Below are 25,883 nucleotides of genomic sequence, written 5' to 3' on the forward strand. Positions count from 1 at the left end.
ATCTTTTTATTTGTAGGAAAAAAGGAAAAACAGTTTGTGTTCTTCTAAAAAGTGCAACTTACATCTTAAACAACAAAATACATGACAAATATTTCCTTTCTTTAGAAACAATCTCACAGTAAACTGGTGTTAACTGGTGTTATGTGCAGTTTTCCTCACGAGGTGGCGTGACGTTATTTTGCTTCTCACTGTGGTGGCAACTAATATGCTGCTGCATGTTGCTCGTGTTGCCGCTATATGTTGCAGTCTCTTGCAATATTTACATGCTGTTTTGGCTTTGTCTGTCCATTTCTCACGGTTGTATTTGTGCATATAGGGAATCCAAAATGCCACCACACAGGTGATTTCAAACTGCTCGGTGCATCCTCTCTTTCAAAGCTACTTTCTACCGTCACCATGTCTTCCCTCGCTCTGTGCTCCGTACCTACGTAGTGACGTGAGTCACGTATCTTGACGCCTGACGTTGAACAAATTAATCACCAACCAGTGACTTTCTTTAAGATAACCTAACCTATTTCTAATAAAAAAAGACAAAAAAGAACATGAGTCGTGTCATGATGCATCATCACATCCCTAGCCAATCTTCATTTTCTCTCCAGTTTTTTTAACAGTATGCAGCCAATCTTCATTTTCTCTCCAGTTTTTTTAACAGTATGCATGATTTTACGTTTTGTGAGTCTGTGAATGAAGCATGATGTCAAAGACGCGTAGTTGAGAGAGCACAAGCAAGCTGATCATTTTTTTGTTTTCCCATTTATTTTTGTCATTTTCAAACATTTGATTGATTAATTAAGAAATTAATCAGGAGATTTATTGATGAAGTTAGTTGCAGCCCAGTAGCTAAACAGTTGCAACTGCTTTGCATAATCAGTGTGTGTGTGTGCGTGCGTGTGTGTGTTTGTAATGACCCGAGTGTGTGAAGCCTAATCTTCCTCCCCTCTCCGCCTCTTTTGTGAGTCACAGATTTCAAATGTCACAAAGCCAATTAACCTGCTGTTACTTGGATTCCTAAGCAGTTTCCACTTGAACAACACCGTGGAATATCCCAGTAGCTACTTTAACATCATGGTGACATGACGACCTAGAAAGCAGGTGCACAGGTTGTCTAGACTTGTGTGGTGATAACAGGTTGCATTCGCACCTTCACTACCCTGAAGCCTCATAGTAGTTTAAAATGGAGGGTTGATCAGTGAGTTTTAAAATCTCTGCTCTGTTGTGATTAAATGTTTAAATCCAGATTTTAAAGACCTTCTGTACTAATATAACTATAGAATATTTACCTTGACATTAATGATGTAAATCAGTGGTTCAGTCAGAGGCACATAACATAACATTCAGTGTGAATGTGCAAATATCAGCCATATTTACTTTGCAGTGATATCTGAAAAGGTTTGAAACTTTGTTATCAGGTAATGCTTTGTAACCAAAACTTTATTTTAAGATAACTCTCAGCCTCACCTCGCTTTAGTGTGATAGGATTTAATGAGATTGTATTGCTGCGTTCTCATAATTATAGATAGGCTGTGCCCGGGCTGACGCCAGGTGACTCGTTCCTATCAGGACCAGGACTAAACTAACCTGGTCCGTGCAGATTGTGCCATGCTGTAAGTGTTTTTGTTAGGTAGCATATGGTGTTGAATGTTTTTAGTGTTCTTCAATGGAGCTGACTACTTCCTTCTCTGCTTCTTTGTTCCACCTGGCATGCACTGTGTTCGCACGGGGGACACAGACTAACATTTCCCATTGGTGGCACAGGTGTGCACCAGCACGTAAATTAGGTCATTCGAAAATGCATTTAAATGTTCATTTTTTAAAATTGCAAATAGGCGTTCATTTAAATCAGAGCAGCGTCAACAAGAAATCTTTAAAAATAAATAGTGCAGATTTAGAAGTGCAGAAGTTAAATAAATAAAAAAATCCTCTAACAGAATCGTCAATTTGAATAAAGTGAATTATCTGCTTAAATCTGATTATCTTCTTTTTTTTAATTAAGCAAAGGCATAATGAGTAGTAGTATCTTTGGTTGCTGTTTTTAGAAACTCGTTTTAAAGTTGGTGTGAGAGAGAAAGACCCAGAGAGTGAATGGAGAGAGGGAGTTTTCGATTTCAGTTACTTTCTAAAGCACAATTAAGCACAAATACACCTCAGAAAAAACCCTGTGGGAAGGGGCCACATTACCTTATTTCGAGTGAATGAATGCAACTGAAGTCATGCTTGATCCTGTCTGCTGTGCTCCTGTGTGTGTGTGTAGCTCAGTCCCCCCCCTCAGTCCTTAGTCCTGCAACTCAGAGAGCAGTGAAAAGAGATAGTAATTGCTAAAGAGTCCCAGCCTCACACTCTGCATGGTCAGCAATGAATACACATGCAAAAAAAGCTGACTGGATACAGAATATTTCCCTCAGAAATGATGATTGAGGCGGAGCTGCTGCAAAGATGCAAAATTTGATGTGTTTGATGTGATCAGTCCAAATCACACTTACTTGGAGCCCTGTGTTTGCATGTGTCCTGTTATTTATTGACACATTATTTTCCAGTCCTTCATATGATTTATGTTTCAGCTGGTCCTAAATATTGTTAGTCTGTTATATAGCTATCAGTGGAAGGGGTCACTCGCAGTCATGAACCTTCCCCTGGCTCAAATCTTTGAAGTGTTTTGAAGGTTTTCAGTTGATTGTTTTGGTTTTGCAACCCACATTCATAAACCCTGTTTCCAGTCACAACAAACAGCTGTTTCCATTGAAAAGGTTCTGACAAACTGTACACTACTTGTCGAGCACCATCCTGCAGATAGATCAAATTTGAGACGAGCTAGCCTCTAGCAGCTAAAGAGATAGATATTACCTTTTATAGGTTGGTGCAAGATGTGTAAAAAGGCCATATCAACTTCATAAGGTTTACCACCTTATGTCAATGTTGTATTCACAGCTTGTTGCGTTGTCCCAGAATGGCCAAAACTTCTATTAATGCAGGTTTAAGGGAACATCTCTTGCAGAATTTGATTTTGTTTTTTTAATACTTGGCTGCCACCCCTTGTCTTCAGAAGTTGCACACAGGTAGTTTGCGAGTTTGTGATTTTCAGAAAAATAAAAATAAAAATCACGGCTTTGAAAGTTGTTGGAAGTGCTTGAATTTATATATTTTGTGCAACAAAAGAAAAGAAATCAAAGATCTTTTGTTATTTCGGACAACTCATACATATAGAACATGTCTGAGTTGTCTGCATGCACATACTGTACGTGTACATGCAGACAGATCTGGTGAAAGGATGAACATTGTCTGCAGCATGTTGTACTCTTGTAGAACGTGGGTAGAGCATGTCTTAGCTTTAATAAATAAAGCTTGTTTATCTATTAGATCAGAGATACGAGCAAGACGTGATGTTTTGCTGGATTTCTGCAGCCAAACATGCATATAACCTTTCAGGGTGTTTCCCTAGGCAAATATTTACCAGTGATAGCAGCTTTCACAGATTTGTACTGGTGATATGGTGCATGTTATTGTATATCCTCACATTGAATTACAGTAGTGGGAGATTTTATTGAACATGTAGTTTATTATAGTGTTGTTTTTGTCACAAAATGCCCCTGAAGAATGTTAATAAATAGAAGTTTATATGCACCATCCAGGTGATATGATGTCTAGAGAAGGTTGAATCAAAGCACTAGTCAGTGTTTATTTTATGTGTGGGAGGTGACTCATAGCTGGACCTTGATTGTTCTTGTGGGCAAAGTATTTTAGAAAGTACTTCCTTATAACCTGTTTTCCTTGTAGCAGTTCTAGATATGTTGTTAAAGTGCTGTCGAGTTAACTGTTGGAATCAGGAAGAAGCTGGAAGATAACAGATGGGGAAAGTTGTGTTTGTACTGTCTCTTTTCCGTGCGGCATTTGACCTGCCAAGTGTCAGTTTGTGTGTGAAAAATTAATGAGGAGTTTAATATTTAATTGTAAGAAAACTGCTGTGTCTAGGGTAGCAACTGCAAGGGCATGGGACGGACAGAGACAAGACAGTGAATATGAGCAGGCACAGCACAATGGAGTTCCTTAGAAAAATTCATTGGAAACTCTCTTTGTTCTGGCTGGATCCCGATCAGAATGAAATGATAGAAGATGAAAAACAATCTTTGTGGTTGCCCTAAAAATGTGGAAGAACCCAATATTAACTTTCTATCTGCTCACAGAAAGAAAACCCTGATCCTCAACACACAGAATTTATTATTATTTTCTATTATAAATGAAATAGTTATTGAAAGTATGAACTTTATCTTTAAATATTACAGAAAATGAATCATAATTTTAGAACAGGGATGAATGTCTCTGAAAAGATAGAATGGATGGAAGCAGTAAGTCAAAACACATAAAATCAAAATCATAAAATGTATTCACTTTATAGCTTCCATCAGATCCCTGGAAAGTGGGTGTGGCTCTGTCTGCACCAGTGTTACGCAGAGCCCCCTCTCTGCCGGTTACGTATGCAGCCACTGACATGGGCGGACCCTACCATCTCCCTTAGTTTCACAGGGGTGGGTGGGCTTAAAGCAGCATCCTTTCATACTGCATCAGATTTCACATCCTGAAATATTTTTTCCATCGCAGCCATGCTTTGCTTATCTTTTTTTCCTTGGAAAGGCCAGTGCAATCAATATCAGCCTTTGTGCCCTGCAGTCTAGATTTTCCTCCATCCTTCACCCCTCCTCCTCTTTCTTCCTTCTTTTCTTACCCGGTAGTCCAACGTGGCCAGGTGAACGGAGGCAGGCGTGACGACAGATGGCCCTTACAGTCTGAGGGATTATATATTAACACCAAGCAAGCAGCTCACATTCTCTTGCACACTGACACACACACACACACACACACACAGACACAGGTGTATACACCCACTCACGTAGGTCAAAAGATAGTGTTTATACCTGACACACGGGCCAGCAGAATGATGGCACAGACACAGCTGGTGTGTCACAGCGCAGCAAATACGCAGTAGAATCGGAAGAACGAGGGATTTAATAGAAAGACTGCGGGCAATCGTTTTTCTCCGGTCACCATGGAAGTGTGGAGCTCCTCAGGATCTGAGGAGGAAGAAGAAGAGAACAGCACTTCCAGCTTTGTGGATGAAATATTAGTGGAGGAGAAGAAATGCCACAACAGCAATAACAATAATAACAACAACAAGGACAGCCTTGGCCGGGAGGTGACAGAAGGTGAGACAAGGCAGATGCATGATGAGACCGAGGATAGACAGGTGACATGCACTTGAGGCTGATCATTGATCTGCAGAGTCCATGATCGAGGAGAGAGAAAAATTAGATATAATTCATACAGTATAAGTGTCATGGTTGTGATCATTCTGCTCTGCAAGTAAAAATATTGCTGGCTGGTTGTGTTATGTTGTGCGTTGAATTGTCAAGGTCTCTACCTGCTTTAATACTTTATAGTGCACTGCATGTACTGCAGGGTGCAGTGATGTCACTGAAGGTACATCATTTTAATGATGACTATCATTCATCAAAAGGCTTTTGTTTTTAGTTTAACAAGCAAAGTGCCTGAGTCATGTAAAGTTTTGGAAATATATCCAGCTTGAATGTTTCCTCGTATTTTGATGAAGGTCACAGAGCGTGTGTGTGTGTGTGTGCGCGCGTGTGTGTGTGTGGGTGTGTGTACGTGTGTTCATGCATGCTGCTGCAGCAGCACAATCAAGTCCTCAGTCTTTTGCAGCGTTGTGAATCTGTATTTTCGCTTATGCTCTGATTTAATTATATGGAGGTCAGAGCAATAAGAATTAGGAAATTGCACTTTAATCGTGCAGTTTTCCTTTTTGGATTTCTTTCCCCTGGTATGGTTTGACTCTAAGAGGTCAAGTGCTTGATTATTTGTTTGAGTGAAGGAATGACCTGAATGTTCTTCCTGACAAATGAATACCGGATGAAGCCTGAACAAAGACTGCTGCCCTACTTTCAGTCCAGTGTTGTCTTTGCTTTTCTTGTCATGAAATGTTAGACTTTTGATATATTCCAAGATATGTGTGTGCCAAAAAATAAGATTTTTGATAAAACAACATCTGTCTGGCGTATCATGTGGAGCAATATGCACTGGCACCATTTAATCTTTTTACAGTGTTTATCAAAGGTGTATATGTAACTTAGAACATGGTCATATATCTAAGATTAAAAAATAATCTGCTTTGCCAGAGTAATTAATTAATTTCTCCTCTACTTCTCCTCTGTACCGGGTGTTCTTTGTCTAAACGGGCATGTAGCTGGCACTCTCGCCAATACTGCGACACAGGCACCTCTCCAGAGAAACGGGACACCCTGGACAGATTTCTGACCTCTCTGTTACGCAATAGGAATCAATAAATTAGATATATTTTTAGCGCACATATAATTCAGTTGTTTTTGTAGGATATGTGCTTATTTGTGCTGTGTAGTGCTATTGTTGATATGTCTGTATTTCCAGGATCTTAAAATCCACGTGAGACGCGTCTGACACTGTAACTGTAATTTATAACTCCTCATAATTATATATAGTGCGATTCATGTTACCACTGTAAAGAGTTTATACAGTTAAGACTGGTTGCTCTTCCCATAAAAATAAAAGAAGAAATGTCCAGACAGATTTACAGTGGAAGCTCTGTGAGGCAAGTCTCACTCCTGCCGATCTTGTCAAGTGTGCGCAGTCAGAACAAAAGAGATCAATGTGAGTCTCATTCTTGGAGCTCATCCATGCCTGTCTGATCCCCCACAACACAACAGACGTCATAACGCAGCGAGGCTCATCCAGGTGCAGCATTAGGCTGACCTCAAACCCTAAAACCTCTAGCTGATATAGCGGCATCTCTTTACCTTGACGTAATCTACGCTCTGGCAATCGGGCTCAAGAGGAAATAGATCAGGTATTTTAGCTGGTGAGACGTAACGGATGTACAGTTTAAGTGCTTACTGAAGGGTGCATTCATTCAAGTGCAAATAAGCCGTTCAGAGTACTGCTGCGTCTGAAAGAACACAGTGCTTAAATACATTTAAGTGCAATGTTAATGTTCAGACTTACATGGAATATAGAAATGTCATTTATTAAATTAAAATGATAATTATTTAATTCATAATTTTTTACTTGCTGAACATTTTAATGACGTTAAAGTGAAGTGGATTATTTCGTATGTGTGTATCTGTACATACAGTATGTGAAAGCCGCTGACTGTCGTGCTGTTTTTTGTCTGTGCTGCAGTACACTTTAACAACAGGATATGAGGAAGTTATCTGATCAACCGTTGTTAATTTATAGAATGCATTTAGATGATTAGCCCCTTAGAACTTAGACTTTATGAATGTAATTATGTGCGATTTAGTCTGCAGTAGGCTGTCTATGAAAGGATCTTAATTAACAAATGGTGTTTGCCCAGTTGTCATGGAAATGTGGATATCCATTTTTCTGAGCACCTTACAGACTCTCATCCATGCTGGCTTTAAAATTTGGATTTAGAATTTGAGATTTGATGTGACTATCTCAATTAGTTTTTCAAATTTTAGAGATATTTGCATTTGGGCGGCAGGGTTGCTGTTGGTACAAGATTCAAGTTCATACTATGATGCAAAGTCTTTGAGATAAAGACAAGAACATACCAACTGAAATCAAATTAAGAGTTTCCAACATAATTTGTCACCTTTTGGTGTCCTAGATTTAATTTTTCTGTTTATTTGCGACAAATCAGTTTTGAAAATGTTTTGAATTTTTTGTTTGTTCACTCTTTAATCTACTAGCTGAAGATGACATGAAACATGACCTGTACCTTAAAGTGAATCACCTCAAAGTGCTGTAGACATGATTTAATGTTATATAATTCATGGGCAGCCGCAGTATTACTTCACAATGCTATAGTTCGAGCCAAGGTTAGGTTCTTTCCATTAGGCTGATTAGACACTGATACAGCTATCCAAGCACTGTGTTTCCAAGCCAGATTTAAGGACCTCAGTCTAATTACTTTGTTGTATGGCAACTCCCTATTTTTTTTGTCTGGCTAAGATAAGATAAGATTGTGCACATTTTAGTTTAGAGGGTCAATACTAGATCCACCTGAAGTGAGAAAGTTATCTTCGACACCTCTTGATCCTTACCGGCTTTAAAATGGACACAAACAAACCAGTCTACGGCATTTAAACAAAGCAGCAGGTCAATAGCCAGTCACTGTTATCCCATCTATGCTGTACCTGCTACCTGCTGTTGCTGGACACCTTGTTCAGCCTTTCATCTCCCATCATGCGTATATATATATAATATAGGTCTTTATTGGCGTCTTATCTGGGCTAAAAAGGATCAAGCTAAGAGGATCAGTATCTGGCAGACCACATGGAGATGTTGTGGTCTGTAGCTGTGGAAACTTAAAGCAGGAACAAGACCATGTACAAGAATACTGTGTGTTGTTGGTATTGTTACAAGTGAATATTAAATAATAATTATATGGCATGCGCATGATAATTAGGGCAGCCTCTCTTCACTTGTTTACATGATTAGAGTATGTAATCTATGAATAATAATCCAGTTTTCAATACTTAGAATCCATAATCCATTTTTGTCAGATCCAGAAATGCAGCAGAAAACCAGAAACTTCTGATAGAAAATCAAAGAGAAAGAGACTTTAACAGTGCAGGACACGTGATTGATCACCAAGTTAATTCTTGAGACCGCTCAGAAACAGCAATATTGTCTAATGAATTAAGTAAAAATTAAAATAAGTAAACATGGATATCAAACTTTATTATCTCACTAAGTAAGTAAGTAAGTTCAGTAGCTGGTTGAAAAAAAAGAAATCAGAGATCTGTCAGTCAAAACCAAAACCTCCCCATTAGCTAGTTATTATTGCACAAAAATCCCATGATAATCACATCATAAACAGTCAGCAAAGCAGTTGTTGTTGTTGTTGTTGTTGGATGCTTGGTGTTCGTTCTGCAGCTCTGTCTCTTCCTCCATTCATTAAATCCCTCTCTCCCTCCCTCCTCCCTCAGTGCTGTGCTCAGACAGAGTCGGCCAGGTCACAAAGACATATCATGACATCAAGGCAGTCACCCACCTGCTGGAGGAGGTAAGAAAGAGGCACACAGCAGATGAACGGGATTACAGAGGATTAACTTATTTCCTCACTGACCAACCCTTTTGTTTTATGGTTTAAAAAAAACTGCAGTTGTGATTTCCTGACTAAAACTATGATTGTGTTTCTGCCAAATAATAAATAAAAATAAATAAAATAATTGCATAAATAAAAATGAACTATATCATTGTGCGTTTCCGTATTGTTTTACAGAAAGAGCGGGACCTCGAGTTAGCAGCGCGGATCGGTCAGTCTCTCCTGAAGCAGAACCAAGAACTGACAGCACGCAATGAAATGCTGGATGAACAGCTTGAAATTGCAAAGGAAGAGGTATAAACAAACCTCATGATACGCACTTGCACAGATGTATTGCTTGACAGTCTGCTGAGCTCAAGTGATGTTGGCTCGCTTTAATCTTCTAGATCGCTCAACTTCGTCATGAGCTCACGATGCGGGACGACCTCCTTCAGTTCTATGCGAGCACCGAGGAGATCGAGAACGCTGAATCACACTCGCCGTGAGTTACACGCGCACACACACAAAGTACATAGAGGTTGATGAATGATACCTCTGGAAATAATCAGCTTCATGAAAACATATATCGTTTATTTTTTGTAAAACAAACTTTCTCTTTGGGACTTAATAAGAATGAATAGACGAAGACGATAAGAAGACAAGAGTGAATAAGAATGACTTTAATTCATGCTACTAATCACATGAGTAGTTACCACAGTTAAACAGAAAATACACTTCATATCCCACACAAGAACACAAGTTCTATGACAAAATAATTTAAAACCAGCCATCCTGCTTTAGTTATTCTGTGATATAAAAGAAATCCTCATTATGTGAGGGTCCTCGGTGCACCGAGTCTGTGTGTAAGTAAACATACGTCACAACATCTCCACTGATCCTCTCAAAGTTTCCAGCTAAGCCGTGCGCTAAACCCTTTCCCATCAGCAGTTAATGATTATCTCCATTCATTATTGTTTCTTTGTTTATTTATTTTAATTATTAACCATTATTAAATGCATTTATTACCATTAACCCATTTCAGAAATAACTGGGTGAAATAATCAAGTTTTGTTTTTGCTGAGACTCGAGGGTTAGGGTCAGTCTCCTTTCTCTAAGAGCAGAAAGATGACTAATGCAGACAAATGTTTGACTTCTTGTTGTTGTAGAATAAAAAGGAACGAATCATGCAGTACTCTCAGCAACTTCGTCCACTATGACTTCCTGCAGCAGAAACTGAAGGGTTTAGAGGACGAGAACCGCAAACTGCGGCTAGAGGTATGCAACACCGGAAAGGAGCTCATACATGCCGCACATTTCAGCATCATTTTTATGGTCAAGTCTTTATCAAATCTAGCTTTTGTTACTGTTTTAATGACTACATTCAACTTTAAACCTAAACAAATATTCAATTCAAGTAACATTTATTTGCAGAAATGCAGTATGCAGTCTAATTATACATTACATAATGAAAACTAAACACATTTGTTACTATAATTAAGTTTAAATGAATGAGATGAAGAGTCTAGTCAATATTATTATATATTGCTTCAAATGGATTCTTTACGTGTATTAGCATTAAGATTCAAGTGTGTTTTTAATTGAATAAATAGATAAAATAGTGACACTACCTTGAAATGACTCAAAAATATCAAATGTAACACTGACTTTATGTCTGCAGGCCAACGAGCTCACAACAGAGACGAGCCATTACGAGGAGCAAGAGCAGGAGCTGATGATGGTGTGTGTGGAAGAACTCTGTAAGTGTTACGGTCTTCAGTGTATGAAAATAAAGCACAGACAATGAGTTACAGGTGTATTTATGGAACCTGTGTTTCAGCCTCTGTCAATAAGCAGGTAGTCGACCTTTCAGAGGAGCTAGCGAGGAAAGTAGAGGACTCTCTCCGACAGCAGGAGGAGATCAGCTCACTGCTCGCTCAGATTGTTGACCTGCAGGCCCGTTGCAAAGGGGTGAGAGAAACACACACATTCTCTCCTAAAGGAGCTTACACAGAACAGCTGACTTTATATGGACTTATGTAATAGATCACTTTTAATACTAGTGTTGCTGCTAAATGTTCCTCTACGAATGGATCTAAATAAAACCCGACTAACTTTCTCCTCTCTGTCCTTCTAGCTCACCCATGAGAATGAGGAGCTGAACCACAACCTGAGTGCCTCCCGTGAGAGCCAGCTAAAGCTTAAATCAGAGGCAAGACACTAAACTTTGACAAAATATACGAGTTGAATAAAGGCCCTTTCAGATTCTCACATCTTTTTCACATGGCTACAATCAGAATGTGGACACCTTAAGCAAACGTTTGTGTTTTCTGGTCTTCAAACATGCCTGAGTATTGTATGTAAACACTTTCACAGAAAACCTTCTGACATTTGCCAACCACAATGTTCAGAAACAAACTAGATACGGAGCACTATGTTTTAATGTGACAAATACATTTAAAAAATAAAATATCAGAACAGAAGATAAATAAAACAGTTTGTTTCTATGTTAGATGTGAGTTCAACTTTATTGCTCTTGAATGACATTCCCCACTCAACCAACCAGTGCCTAGCCAGACATTCTTATCACTTTTCTGGAGGTGTAGAGGACTGAGATTGTGGCATTTCTAAAACTTGCTTCCATTCAAACAGCTGCCACTTTTCTAACATGCACATCAGACGCTAGTGAGAGTCACATCCCATCCCTTTTAAGATGTCTATCCAGCTCCTACAATGTGAATGGCACCACATGTTCCTCTTGTACTACAACCTGACAGATGTGTGTCCCCCCTGTCTGCAGCTCAAGGACCTACAGGACAAGTACTCACAGTGTGAGGACATGCTCTGCGAGGCCCGAGAGGACATCAAGAACTTGCGGAATAAGAGTTTACCAAACAGCACGGTGCAGCGGTACACTGCGCTGGCCTCTGTCCTCCCCATGGACTCACTGGCGGCAGAGATAGAGGGCACCTTCCGCAAAGGCCTGGACACCCCGGCTCCCTCAGAGTACAAGTGAGTCTGTGATTTTGTGTTGGTGCTGTGACCACTTTAATACATTTCATATAATAAAGGATGAGAAGAAGGCCTTATTTTGTTAATCATCTTCTTACTATTAGCAATGCAGATTTATAATAGATCTGGTGTAATCTCTTCTTACCACTCATGTCCTGTATTTCCTGGCAGGAACCACCCGTGGCGTGTGTTTGAAACCGTGAAGGTCGTGAACAAGGCTGTTAGGCTGCGGTCTCGGTGCCACTCCCCAGGGCTGCCCGGCTCCAGCCCACCAGTGTCCACTCGCTCCAGTTGTACCAGCACCCCCCGAACCAGCTACTATGGCTCAGATAATGCCAGTCTTAATCTGGAGGACAAACCCAGCCCCAATAATGCTCAGAAAGAAGACAACAGGTGTGTTCATGCACATACTTGCACTATTATATGAAATATACACACATTAGTAGAAGTTAAAATGACTTTTGTTGGGTGTAGCAGTGTATGATTTTGCAGTATGAATTTAAAATGATTAACATGCTTAAAGCAGCTGAGGCAGTTAAACATTGTCACATCTATCCACCATAGTGGGCCAAAGCGTCTGGGCCAGCCAGGCACACCAGGAGGCCAGGACCTCGAAGCCGCCTTGCGCAGCCTGTCTGCCCGTCAGCAGAACCACTCCTCTGAGCGGCCTTTCTTTGATGTGGAGCGTGAACGTAAACTCCATGCCTTGGCAGTAGACTGTGAGGAGGGTGAAGGCTCCAGCGGCTTCCTGACACCAAACGACAGCTTGACCTCCAGCCCAGCAGCGTCGACAGGCACCAATTACTCCAACGGCAGCTCACGGCACTCCTGTGGCTCCTCAGGAGGATCCAGGTCGTATCTGCCAGACCGCCTGCAGATCGTTAAACCTCTGGAAGGTAAACAGCTCAGCTTGATTTTAATTTCTTGGAATTTATTCCAGCTTGTGTGAAGTCCAGATGAGACACAGAATGCTGATCATTGTTAACTCAACACATAATGAGCAACTACATACTAAAGTTAAAGTTAACAACTTAACAAAAGCCTTTGGTTGCCGGTTCTCAAAAGGTGTGCCAGTGGCAGCCTGGCAACTGTCACTGTTGAGCCCTGTCATGGCTGTATTTTAATAAACATTGTGCCAGACTTTGCACTGGAGCTTATCAGTTTCTAGACTTTATAACAGGATATCTGCAGAACTTGAAAAGTCTTTTAAAAAGGAGTGAATTCAGTTTCCTCAAAAAGGCCTTAGAAGTTAAAAATATGATACATTTACAAAGTTAAGATGCCTTCAGTCTTGAAATTAACATAATTTTGCATTTGGTATTTTTGTTTTTGTTTTTACAAAACCAGTGCCTGCAGCATAAGTTATGAACATCTTGCTCCATTCACCTCCTCCCATTAACTTTATATCCACTTATATTTATCATATTTTCTTTCTTACATTTTACCTTCCCAGCAATACTCATTAAAATAGTAGCAATAAACGTAGCTATTTTATGTAATAACATGTAACCGGATCATATAACAACATTCTTCAACATCAGCTCCCTCTGGTTCTCTCATCATCAGGCTCGGTGACTCTGCATCAGTGGCAGCAGTTGGCTAAACCAAACCTGGGAGGCATCCTGCATCCACGTCCGGGAGTCCTGACTAAAGACTTCAAGGAGCTTGAAGTCGACATACAGCACGTCTACAGTCTGAATGACCTGGAGGAGGATGAACCTGACCTGACACACCTCTCCGGAGCACATAGCATGGGTAAGACCAGATGTAAACACACTGTACATGTCACATAGTTCCTTTGTCATTCCTATTCATGACATTTAATACCTAAAATCTTCCTACTTTCTCTCCTCTTTATACAAGTTGCATTATTTGTGTCCCACGACTTATGTAGCTTTAACGGCTTTTCTAGTTGTGTAGTTTTCTCCATGTGTAGTTTAACGTGCCTTTTCTCCCTCCATAACCTCAGTCTCTCCATCCGGTCCCAACCTCCCTCAGACCTCTCCCACACATACCATTACCACCTGCCAAGTCCACCAACCCTCCCTTCTCATCCCCTCCTTCTCCACTAGGTAAGAATATACTGTTTACACTGTAAACATGCAGTTAACCGTACCAGTGACTTTGAGCATGTTGTGTTGTCTTTGTGTATTTTCCACAGGGTGATAAAGTTTGAGCTTGAACTGGATTTTGTATTGCCGTGATGGACCTCCTGCAAAACTTTAATTTTTATTAATCTGCAAGTCTTTTTTTTTGCAGTGTCACTTTTATTCAAAGAGTGTAGATAATCCAGATTTCCTCTTTTCATGCTGCTTTTTCTCTCCCTTGACTTCTGCTCTTTACGCCCACAGCGGCAGAAAACGTCTGTCGAGGCTCTTTCCCCAGCTCTAAAAGGAGCCCTCTGGGCAAAGTAAGAGTTGAGGGTTATTGAAACAACACAAATGCTTGATTTTTAAACTATATAACATTATGGTTAATGATTTAAGAAGCATTTTGTGCCTGTTTTTTTTTAACAGTCAGAGACTTGAGATGTTAAACATTTGCTGTGACCTGATCCTCGTGCACTGCTTTTCCATAGAACACACACCCTACTAATATTTATCACTGCTAAACAGTTAAATCTGCTTTAACCCGTTTGTACTCATGTGGCGCCTTACATTATATAATTATGTCTCTTGACCTTTTTAGGTTTTCATCTCAGCATTCCACCAAAACCTGTTTACTCACTTCTGTCACACTAACTGGTTATCCATCTTACAGCACTGATAGACAGACACTAAGTGAACTAACTCAACCTTTTTTTGTGTGGATGAGCTTGCATGTTTGTGCAACAAGAAACAGCTCAGTTTTCTTATCTATTGTTTTTTATTCTTGTTTTCAATTATTATTTCTTTCCGTTGGCAGCATTCACTCTTTCGGCCTGCCATCTTGTCGGAACTGTGAGCTCGTGAGCACTTCATCGCCATCCCAGCCACATTTTGGCCTGGGAGACCGGACCACCACCACTACTACCACCACAAATGTAACCAATTCATCACTGGGACTCCTGCAGCTGCTGCAAGAGCACGGCATCTCAGCATCTCCCTTTCCCCACCACAACCTGCACCACAGCCAGAGTAAAAAACCTGCACACCCCACAGCAAAAGACAAAGGTGGAGGCTCGTCACCGGACAAAGTGGGACGAAGGAACTTTTTCAGTTTGAACTTGGTGGAGAAGCTTCAGAGTCTGGGGCTGCACAGAGTGGCAGCCTGGGGGATGAAGGGCCGCAATAACGCAGAGAGAGAGAACAAGTTGCACATAGTCTGAGAGTTTGACGAGGGCTGTTCACCACTTAACTCCTCTCTCATTCACCGTAGTGACTTTGCATTCAGCCATTTGATTCCCACTGTGCAGTTCAGGCCACCACAGCTTTGGGGGGTCTTGAAAACAAAAGCCACAGAATGTGCTAGAGCCATACTTTAAGTTGTTTGTAGTGTACAGTAATATTCTTTTCTATGAATTTGTGTACAGTAGTTGTTTGTGTATGTGTGTGTGTGTGTGTGTGTGATACATCTTCATCTCAGGACAATCACCTGGCCACCTGTCTGTTTGACTGCAAAGCTTCTTTTTACACACAAAAAGAAGCATCACGAAAAAACAAATATTTTTATACTGTGTTTTGTGGTTGTTATTTTACACATTTTCTCTGCCATCGGTTTTAAAAACCTTCATCATCTTTTTCATCACATTTTTTTTTTAGTTTCCAAAGTAAAACATCACTAACAGTATGTGTGTATATAACAATGTTATCATTTGGGCAAGTAAAAAAAAGACGTGCAGTAAGTTATTGTTAGTTGAAACCACGAACCAAACCACTGCTGTCACACTGAAGAACGTTGAAATGCACTAAAGTACACTCTGGTCTTCCTGCTTATTAGCTGCTACATTGAGAAAAGCATGTCATATATAAGATTGTCAAATATACTGAATAAAACACTTGATAAGTTGATCAAGAGGCATTGCGATTACGTCTGCCCCAAACTGGCGGGCAGAAGATACACTGACTGAACTGAAAACTGTTGATAATGTTGACATCCTTTTAACTATCTGCCCTACAGTTCATCACCTGCTTACACATGGCACATGTTGTTATGGCTGCACATAGTACAGCATCACCTTGTGGACTTTATCCTGAACCAAACCTCGCACCAAAAACAAATCAGGTTTGCCACGCTGCATCAAAGACAGTAAACCATTAATGTATATTTACCATACTGTGTCGACTGAAAATCTTACTTGTGCAAATCTGCTGTATTTTACATCATCAGGAATTTTAAAATTGCTGGGATATAAATGAAATCAAAATCGTTCTTTGGGGGGCGTTCAAAGTGAATCCTCCCACGATGTTAAGGGAAATCCTTATTTAAAGACAAGTAGTGGTCATAATATTTAAAGAGCACGTTTCTTTGAAATCTTTTTGAATAATCAACTGTAGCCAGGCATAGGATACTGTGGATTAAAAAGGGAAGAAATCATAAACACAGGTTGTAATAATTTGTGTTCTGACTTAAATCAACCAAACCACTGTTTCTCTACACTACTGTTTGTTCTGTGTTAGCATCACAGCTCTGTATGTCAGTGTGTGTATACATTTTACCACTTGTGAATAAAACTTTGCATTTCCATCCAGTACAGCTTTGTATGACTCTTGTGTTACCTCATAACAGTGATGAATGAACACACTGTGATAATTCTGCAAATCAGTTTATTTATAAAGTTGCAGGAAGAGTAAAACATTAACTTTCTATAAAATCTGCGCAAAAAGCACCATGTGTGCGCTCTTAGGTTGTCGCTGGCATCTCACTCTGTGTCCCGTCGTCCAAAGTCCACCCAGCCCTGGTAGTCCCGGTTTGACATGCACTCAGAGTTCATCATCTCTGTGAACAAACCATTCCTACATGAACCACATACAAACACATCTGAGCATCTTTCAGGATCTCTGCCCATTCATCTAACTGATACATCAAAAACAAAACACTTTCACATTCAGACCAGGAGCATACCTGAAATTGCTTGCATTACTTGTTTGGTCATAATCTCGCGTTCATCCTCCGATAAGTGTGCCCGTCTCTCCATCCGTGCAGGGTCAGCCCAAGGTGCTGGCTCCTGTCTGACGCCCAACTCATTCACCTTTTCCCTCTTGGCTAGAAGCTGCCGTAGCACATTAGTGTCTTTACCCTCTACAGGTGAGGAGGCTGCACTGGATACTAGCAGTACAACCAACAGTGCAAACACCACAATGACTTTCCCTGACATGTCTGCATACAAGAAGAGAAAAACAGAGTTACATTTGCTTAAAGTGATAAAATAATTCAATTTGAAAATGAAGAATAAGTTACCTGTGTGAAGACAGTATGAAATACGTGCACAACAAAGTCTGTTTAAAAAGTCTGATGCTTCTGGTGAACACTGAGCAGATCCTCTTTTATAAGTCTGGTGTAAGCAATATGGTCTAAAATCAAAGACAGATAACAGTGTTCACTGATTGATTGGTGGACGGATGCATTGGGAGGATGTGCGTAGAGGAAACAATGGACCACTATATCCACCCAACCCATTATTATGCTTTTCACTTACCTGGAAAGGCCTTTTTTTTGCACTGCAATAACAATAAAACCAGTCAATGTGTTTAGCAGCTACATAGTTACATCAGATCCTCTGCACTGGTCAAAAAGCTTCTAAAGGAGTATTGGATTTCTTGTGCAAACGAATACAGGAGTTTGTGGTGTTCCCAAGTTAGCAGCAGGCTTCCTCTAATCAGATAGTGCACCTCCACCTTCAGCATTAGCAGTTTTCTAACAATTCAGACATGTTGGATCAAGACAGTTTGCCTGTGCCTTACAACAATACAGGGGGAAAAAAGAACGTGTGTGTATAATTTAATGATTGATTGTAGGTAATAGTTGCCTTCATGTGATGTGGGATTTTCCGGATGACGTACATGCTACCCTTTTAGTAAAACTGCTACAGACCGGGTGACATTAACACTGTTTACATCCTGTATAGATCTGTGGGCCTGTTACTGTGTGTGCGGTTTCCACTGACGATATGTGATGTATAACGTCCAGAAAAGCAGAAACAACTTTAAAGTATTTCTACTTATTTCTTAAGCATCATCTGTCAGCTGGATTTACTCTGTGCCGATGATTGTGTCATTACATGCCACACTTGGATTCATACATGACGTGACAGCAGAGAATGCACTTGCATATGTTCACCTGCAGACCACACCTCAGGATCATCTGATGAACGGATGAATCTGAGCAGCCTTACAGAGAGAGAGATGATTACAGGTTATAAGTTTTGGAATTTTGGTACTCACTAGACTGAAGCGACACACACCCATCTGATCTGACATCTGATAAAGCCCCAGTTTTCGACTTCATCAGGCAAGGCTGCAGCAGTACTCATCGCTGCTCGTCGTTTCTTGTGTTCTCAGATATGTGTTAACTCAGGGATTTTTTTTTATTTAAGCTGCAGGCTGGTGAAAGTTTACGATGTGTCTTTTACTTGCAGTATAAATACATTTGTGGTTGTGTAGTGGTTGCTTTAAAACCACAATTTCTGTGCTGCTGTAGCTGGTTTTCTTCCTGGTCTAACTTTCATGTTTTGGTCCTGATAATAAAATCCACAATAACAGTAAAAAGAAAAAGGTTTGGGGAAAAAAGAGTAGAAATTCACAATAAAAGCACTCAAATCCAATTGATGTTGTCATCTAAAATCCCATTTAAGTTACACCCATCCATCCATTTTCTGTGAATGCTTATCCTTATCAGCTGGTAGCTGAAGCTGATCCCAGCTGGCATTGGGTGAGAGGCGGGGTACACCCTGGACAAGTCACAAGTTCATCACAGGACTGACACATAACAAACAAACCATTTACACTTCCATTCACATTTAAGTTTCACATTAAAGCAAAAATAACTCTTCACTTCCTAGACTAAATACACACTTTAACTATAGCTACTTTCTGCAATGGAATATGCTTTCACAGGTAATGGTTTTTAAATCTGGATGGAGGCCCGCTGTCACAACACACCGGCATGTAGTGTTATCTATCGCTTCCCTCTGATGGGTGTGGTCCTCATCAGATTTGATTTGTTTGTTAGATAAGTTTAGAATGAACAGGGCGTGAGTGTTTTGCATGGGCATGAGCATGTTTATAAGGTACAGTATGTGTGGAGAAATATTCTCTAAACGATGCGTGGCATATGATAATGCTTTCGTCTACACCCTTTGCTTCTTTGGAAAGGAAAACAGGAGTCAATTAAAAAAAACAGTTTATGGTTATGAAAGATGAAACAAAAATTGAACTACAGTTGATTGGTTGCATTTAAAACATTGAGTTTTACATCGGTAACACTCTCTATGAAGACTACACATATAATGCCTTATGGGGACATTTATAGTGAATTATAATCCCTTCATAATACCTAATGATACATAATATAAAACTACACTCGTAAAACACTCTTAAGTACTATATGAACAGTCATAAAACTTTATAGATGTGACATATAATAAATGATATGTGATGAAATCTATCTATGTAACAAAATGTGAAATGCCTGAGCAGGTGTATAGCGTTACAGTATAACTGACACTAATGGAGAAAAAAAATAATTATCTTCTTGACTGGCGTCATATCAGTGAGTTAGACATTAAGCTGTCAAACTAGATGTTCCACCTGTCTCTAACAGATCATCACTAATGCTTCTGAAACTATCTGCATACCACACATTGTTGTGGCATGGGACCAGATTCTCAGAGTCCTATAAAATGCCTGTTTGTCTCTGGCAGCAGCACTCCTCGGAGACTCATCACCTCTGCTCATCACCTGCAGGTCACCTCCATCTCCTCCATCTCCTCCACCTTTCACCATGCCTAGTCCCGGCGTCATCATGACCGGAGGGATGCAGCTGCCCGGATTCGGTCAGTCCTCTCTCTTTGGGTCCTTCTTCCAAAACCACTCGCCCAGCGTGTACGGTGGCGCGGGAGGATACGGGACCCGCATCTCCAAGTCAGCTTCCTCCTACGGGTCGATGAGGCCTTACATAGAGTGGTCACTGATCCCCCATGAGAAGGACACCATGCAAAACCTCAACGACCGCCTGGCCTCCTACCTGACTAAGGTAAGTCCTGATGATGATGATGATGATGATGATGATGATGATTCTACACAGTCTCTCTGAATCTTTGTTAAGCCTAAACTGTAGTCACATAAAAATCCATATTTTTAAGTGTACATATTTTAATTGGCAGTGGTTCATAAAACTGCTGTATACACCCGATGATCTCTGTTTAAACACACACACATCCATATCACACATGCATGCAGGCACACACACACACACACAAACACACACACATTTTTTTTAAAAGTCTGTCTTAAAATAGTACAGGACAAGATGTGAACATCAAACAGGTTTTGTTCAAACTTGTCATTAAAAGGTCTCGTCTTAAAACACTTATTTTTTAAATTTTTGACACTTGAAGTACATTTCCTTTATTATATACTGTTGCCCAAAAAGTTGAAATGATTTTGTTTTCACACACATTCCTCTTTTTATTCCTATTTATACATATCAGGTTTAATTTTCACTGTGATATGTTTAGAAGAGATTGATCAATAAAGTTTTGAGTAGATACACTTTATCTGTCAGGAATAAATCACATTGTCACAATCATTTCATGAGAAGAGGTAAAATATGATTTAATACAGTGTACTTACAGAACTTTAACATAAGTAAAGCATAAAGTAAAGGATTTGAATATTTCTTCCATCACTGACAAGGAGACTCAAGAGAGTCAATAGACTTCATTAAAGGAATATAAAACAGACAATAACATGCAGATCTATAGACAAATATAGAGATGCTCTACTTACCAGTTACTAACAAAATGACCCGCTCCTCTTAAAGTCGCACTAACCTTAACTGTTAACATTTACTTACTCACAGTGCTAGGGACATTTTTGGGTCTGGCAACAATGCTAACAATATAAAAAGGAAAAAGGAAGCCCAACAGGAGTCATGAACCAGAACTAAAGAGCTTTATAAATGGCTTCATCTGTCATCTCTCATTTGCCACCTGTCACTGCGTGACTTCTCCCTCAGGTGCGCACACTGGAGGCAGCCAACAAGAAGCTGGAGCTGCAGATCAGAGAGTACTATGAGAAGAGAGCTCCCAGTGTTTCCAGTGACTTCACCAGCTTCTTTGCCACCATCAGTGATCTCCGAGCCCAGGTATACATCTTACAATATGACAAACACGAAACACAATGAAAGCGATATATATGTATAAATAAGGATGGATTAAAGAAACCAAACATTTGTGAGCATGCTTCTGTCTTAAAGACATATTTCTGTTATAATAACAACTATCATGTGGTTATTTGTTTGTCAGCCATTCATTTCAAATGTTTCTGTTTGCTCTGCTTCGGTGGAGCTGAGTTATGTTTATCACACTTTGATACTTTGAGAGTGTTAAACGTCCACACAACACGGTGACCATAGTGATGTGATCAGCAGCTCCCCAATAGCTAAATCTGACCCTGGTGCTCCCACACAGGTTAACCTGTGTGCATAATGTGAACAGCTAAATGCTATATAGATACATTCACAGAAACACTGCATCAAAAACACAAATCTTTTCCCAGAAATAAGGAAACCAAGAGAGAGGCCACTCAAAGTCTAATAGTATAAACTTATATCTAAAAGTAATAGTTATTGATTCCCACTGTGTTGCACAAACTGTGGGATTAAACTCCACATAAACACTGGTATCATCTATAGTGGCTTTCAGTCTAAATGTTTTTGTTTTTGAAATGCCATGTTTTGGTGTCTACTACTATATAAAATGACACATAAATGTACTAATGAGTGAATGAATAATAGAGACAATGCTTAATTATTTTCCCTTTTAGATCCAGAAGAGATATTTGGAGAATGAACGTATCAGACTGATGATGGACAATGCTCAACTGGCTGCAGATGACTTTAGAATGAAGTAGGTTAATTTAGGTTAGTTTTTTTTAAATGATTCGAATAACATTTACATCCAGTGGAAAAGCACATAGATGTAGTTAAATGACATTTTTTCTTTATATCTGTCTTCCTTACAGGTATGAGATGGAGAAAAACTTGCGTCTGAGTGTGGAGGCTGATGTGGCTCGTTCCCGAGGAGTCCGGGACAGCATTACTTTCTCCGTCAGTGACCTGGAGATGCAGATAGAGGGTCTGAAAGCGGATCTGGTTTACATGAAGAGCAACCACGAGGAGGTGAGAACCACTGAGCTCCAGAGAAATGTTAAAACACAGCATGTAACAAAGTGTTTGCGTTCTGTGCAATGGTGCCATCTGTTGGTGGATGCAGGCGATAAAAAACATATGTTTATTTTTCCATGTTGCAGGAGATGATTCTGTTGAGGACCCAGCACACTGGCAACGTTAATGTAGAGGTGGACAGCACAGAGTCTGTCGATTTGACAAAGATCCTGGAGGAAATGAGGCAGCAATATGAGACCGTCGTGCGGAATAACAACATAAAGCTTGAAAAATGGTTCAAATCGCAGGTGAGACAGTAAATCATAAAGTGAATATATAAAAACAACTCAGAATTTTCCCAGGATTTATTGCATATATTTGTGTTCATGTAGGTGGATATTCTCATCACGAGCTGCGGGAAGGAAACAACAGAGGTGAAGACGTTTCAGAAGGAGCTGTCAGAGCTGAAGAGGACCTACCAGAGTGTCGAGATAAATCGCAATAGCATCCTCACAGAGGTAGGCCATGAAATAAGCGCAAACTTACATGATGACTGTATGGTTAGCTGATTGTAAATAGATTAAAGATTAGGTTCACATTCATATGTGCACGTAGATACAGGATGTATAGTTTGAGCAACGGAATTTCTGATTAAAGGTTTATCAGATGTCAAAACACTACACACTGGTTTGCAGTACCCACAGAGCAGATTTGACATCTAAGGAAAGCTTTTTTATTTATTTGTCATGATGAAGTAGACAGTAGAAATACAGCATTCACACTCAAAGTAAGCATTCAAGTAATCAACCAGGATATATCTGACTGGGTAATGCAGCACAAGTTGATTTTGGTTTGAACTTTTTTGCCACCTGCTTTATGTCATTTTACTCGCTCCATTCAAATAAATGAGAGGGCTGCAATTTATCATGCAGGGTTCAAGTCAGTCTAAACAAGGCTAGCTCAAGTGGAGATCTTCCAGTAGTAACACAAAGAGATTTTGTACTAAAAGAAATGTAACTTTGAAAAAAAATAGAGGCTAGACTTGACTCACTAAATCTGCTGAAGCCTCTTATTAACATTAATGTAGGCAGATGCGACAGTTCTCCAGCTTCCCTAACACCATGTCCTGTCTGTCCTGCAGATTAAGTACCTGCAGAGGAGCCTGGAGGAGACGAATGCACGATACAGCTTTGACCTCAGCCAGCTACAGTTGAGAATCAGCACACTGGAGGAACAGATTCAGCAGAAATCTGACTGCGAGCAGGAGATCAGGAGGCTGGAACAGGAGATTGCGGAGTACAGGAGGCTACTGGAAGGAGAACACTATGAAGTGAAAAAGTGAGAGATTAAGTATTCAATTTCTTTGACTTTTTACTTTCGATCTGGCCAGCAACTAAAGCAATGACGTGTGTCCCCTCTCCCCACAGGCCTGTGGTCATCAGTGTGGAAGGTAAGAATCCAAAGAATCATTCTCTGGACCAACTTTTAATTAGGCTCCTTGCACCATAGTCCACTGATGCATTGTGTCTGTTCCCTGCAGAGCATAAACCCCACATCGAAAGGAGGGTGAAGACCATCGTGGAAGAGATTATTGATGGAAAAGTGGTGTCCTCCAGTGTTGATACCCAAGTGGAGGACATCACAACACCTCTTAACTAAATGTTCTTAATTGACACAGAGAATGTCTGTTTAATGAATAATTCGAATTCATCCAGGTCATTCCAAAACAAATCGCTTTAATGTTTGCTTTTCAAAGGGTTTACCTTGATATCTACTTTATTTTGCCCTGCGATCATACAGCAAGGTTTCAGGTGATGGTCTTTTCTTGACAAATGCTCACTCTGATAAGCCTGAGCCCAAAATATGACTAAAAGCCAGAAAGCAAATCTAAATCACAAATGTCTATTACAATTCAGAAAGATAGATCATAGTTTGAAGTTCAAACTTTCGTATCTTTCAAACTTTGAACATGTTTTTTTCATTGGCAAACTTAACTTAATTACATTTTGGACATAAATATAACAAAGGAGTAAAATGGCCAAGCCAGTTTTAAGTCATATAAAGAAAGACTTGATAATGTTTTTGTGAGCTCAAGGTCAGTGGTCTCTCTGTATTCCTCCTGTGCTGACACTCATGAATCATAACAGTTTTCTTAAATAAAGCTGAATCCGACAATGATCCATGTCGTTTTTAGGAGGTAATTTCACTCATGACCACGAGGTGTCACAATGTCCTAACCTCTGAGACTGAAGTCTGAGCACAGCTTTTAGTGCTTTGTGGAAGCGTATTTTGTTTGAGTGGAAACAGATCGTTGCTGCACAAGATAGAAACACGATTATTTTAGTCACAGGACATTCGACAATGGTCTGCAAATAGCACAAAATCAAGGCACAATAATGATGCCATGCTGACAAAAATCATGCGTGACACTGGATGTGGCTTTCACAGAAACATGGGTTACACTTATACTGTCATTGGGTAACACTTTGTTTTAAATGTTTATAGAGCTTTTGTATCATTCAGATTCAACAATTCAGAGTTTAGGTAACAATTGTTGCAAATTCTCTATAAAATAAAGTGAAGAGCAGAAAAACTTTGCTCCTCTGTGTTAGCTATAGACTTGGTTCGACGAGGTTTACAGTCTTCCTTGAGTCACCAAAGGCTTCTTCATTTGGGTGGAGCTGAATCAGGTGGAGACTTGAGATCTCCAATCATCCAAACATCAGAGACTGACCTGCCCAGTCAGTTCATCTTATGGTCAAAATGACTCAACGTTCAAGACTCCCTTTCTTTCTCTGCTTTTGTGCTGCACCTATGAACACAATGTTGCTACTCATTGTCTGTGTTATTAAATATAATTAGTGGTCCTGAAATATGGTTTACACTGTTTCAGCAGCTTTGTGCAGCAGAGCAATATCAAGTTTAAGCAAGCTGAATTCATTTGACTCAGTGTATGACTGCTAGTTTGAATTATTCTGCATGACTAGACAAGACAAAATCAATAAAAAACAAAATCCACTCACACCTGACATACTTGCAGACAGTCCCATTTTAAACTGAAATCCTAACGTTGAATTTGCCCTCCTGGTGTCAAACTTCATGTCTAATTGTAAAAGTATAAAGTTGTCATTCAGAGTGAGAAAATTCCCTGCATGTGTGCTTTTTGGTGTTGCACTTATGCTGTAAATATTTGATTTAAAGGAAGAGAAAACACAGTAGGCTGTGTTCAGGGTTGTGTGCATGACACGAGGAAACAGGTTTTCCCTCAAATATCTCTATTATTTCCAGAAACAATTAAATGCTTTAATTGTATGCCCATAGGCTCTTTGTTCACTTTAGTCAAGTTGACTCACAGGATCCAAGAAACAATGAATCTATTGGTTACTTTTATATCAAGTTAATGTCAGAAAAGGCGAATTTTGCTCTGCTTAACTCTGAGTGTCTGAGAATTCTCTGCTGGAAATTTCCAGATCTCTTA

General features: G+C 39.8%; 2 protein-coding genes across 2 annotated transcripts in view; both read left to right on the forward strand.

Moving 5' to 3' along the window:
* Window positions 1–16,770, forward strand: part of hap1 (huntingtin associated protein 1) — a 22,653-nt gene extending 5,883 nt beyond the window's left edge. Inside the window, exons 4-16 of the mRNA XM_019260148.2 lie at window positions 8,994–9,070; window positions 9,290–9,406; window positions 9,499–9,593; window positions 10,258–10,366; window positions 10,770–10,848; window positions 10,929–11,059; window positions 11,226–11,300; window positions 11,889–12,100; window positions 12,272–12,493; window positions 12,665–12,996; window positions 13,667–13,855; window positions 14,070–14,172; window positions 15,005–16,770. Coding sequence (XP_019115693.2) covers window positions 8,994–9,070; window positions 9,290–9,406; window positions 9,499–9,593; window positions 10,258–10,366; window positions 10,770–10,848; window positions 10,929–11,059; window positions 11,226–11,300; window positions 11,889–12,100; window positions 12,272–12,493; window positions 12,665–12,996; window positions 13,667–13,855; window positions 14,070–14,172; window positions 15,005–15,407 — 2,144 coding nt within the window. The 3' untranslated portion in view covers window positions 15,408–16,770. The remainder of the gene's footprint in view (window positions 1–8,993; window positions 9,071–9,289; window positions 9,407–9,498; window positions 9,594–10,257; window positions 10,367–10,769; window positions 10,849–10,928; window positions 11,060–11,225; window positions 11,301–11,888; window positions 12,101–12,271; window positions 12,494–12,664; window positions 12,997–13,666; window positions 13,856–14,069; window positions 14,173–15,004) is intronic.
* Window positions 16,771–19,962: 3,192 nt separating this feature from the next.
* LOC104922280 (keratin, type I cytoskeletal 20) lies at window positions 19,963–25,688 on the forward strand. The gene is made up of 9 exons (XM_010735075.3): window positions 19,963–20,272; window positions 21,257–21,385; window positions 22,066–22,148; window positions 22,264–22,420; window positions 22,552–22,713; window positions 22,798–22,923; window positions 23,547–23,743; window positions 23,833–23,855; window positions 23,946–25,688. Exons 1-9 carry the CDS (start codon window positions 20,021–20,023, stop codon window positions 24,062–24,064), a joined length of 1,248 nt encoding a protein of 415 aa, XP_010733377.3. The 5' UTR covers window positions 19,963–20,020; the 3' UTR covers window positions 24,065–25,688.
* Window positions 25,689–25,883: the final 195 nt, after the last annotated feature.

Source organism: Larimichthys crocea, chromosome X (genome assembly GCF_000972845.2).
Source record: "Larimichthys crocea isolate SSNF chromosome X, L_crocea_2.0, whole genome shotgun sequence".
NCBI lineage: Eukaryota > Metazoa > Chordata > Actinopteri > Sciaenidae > Larimichthys > Larimichthys crocea.

What these genes read in the sequence shown, in the direction of transcription:
- LOC104922280 (XM_010735075.3), top strand. Translation starts at nt 20,021, where the DNA reads ATGCCTAGTCCCGGCGTCATCATGACCGGAGGGATGCAGCTGCCCGGA. An exon ending in GAACACTATGAAGTGAAAAA is followed by an intron (nt 23,744 to 23,832) that starts GTGAGAGATTAA and finishes CTCTCCCCACAG; the next exon opens with GCCTGTGGTCATCAGTGTGG. An exon ending in TGTGGTCATCAGTGTGGAAG is followed by an intron (nt 23,856 to 23,945) that starts GTAAGAATCCAA and finishes TGTTCCCTGCAG; the next exon opens with AGCATAAACCCCACATCGAA.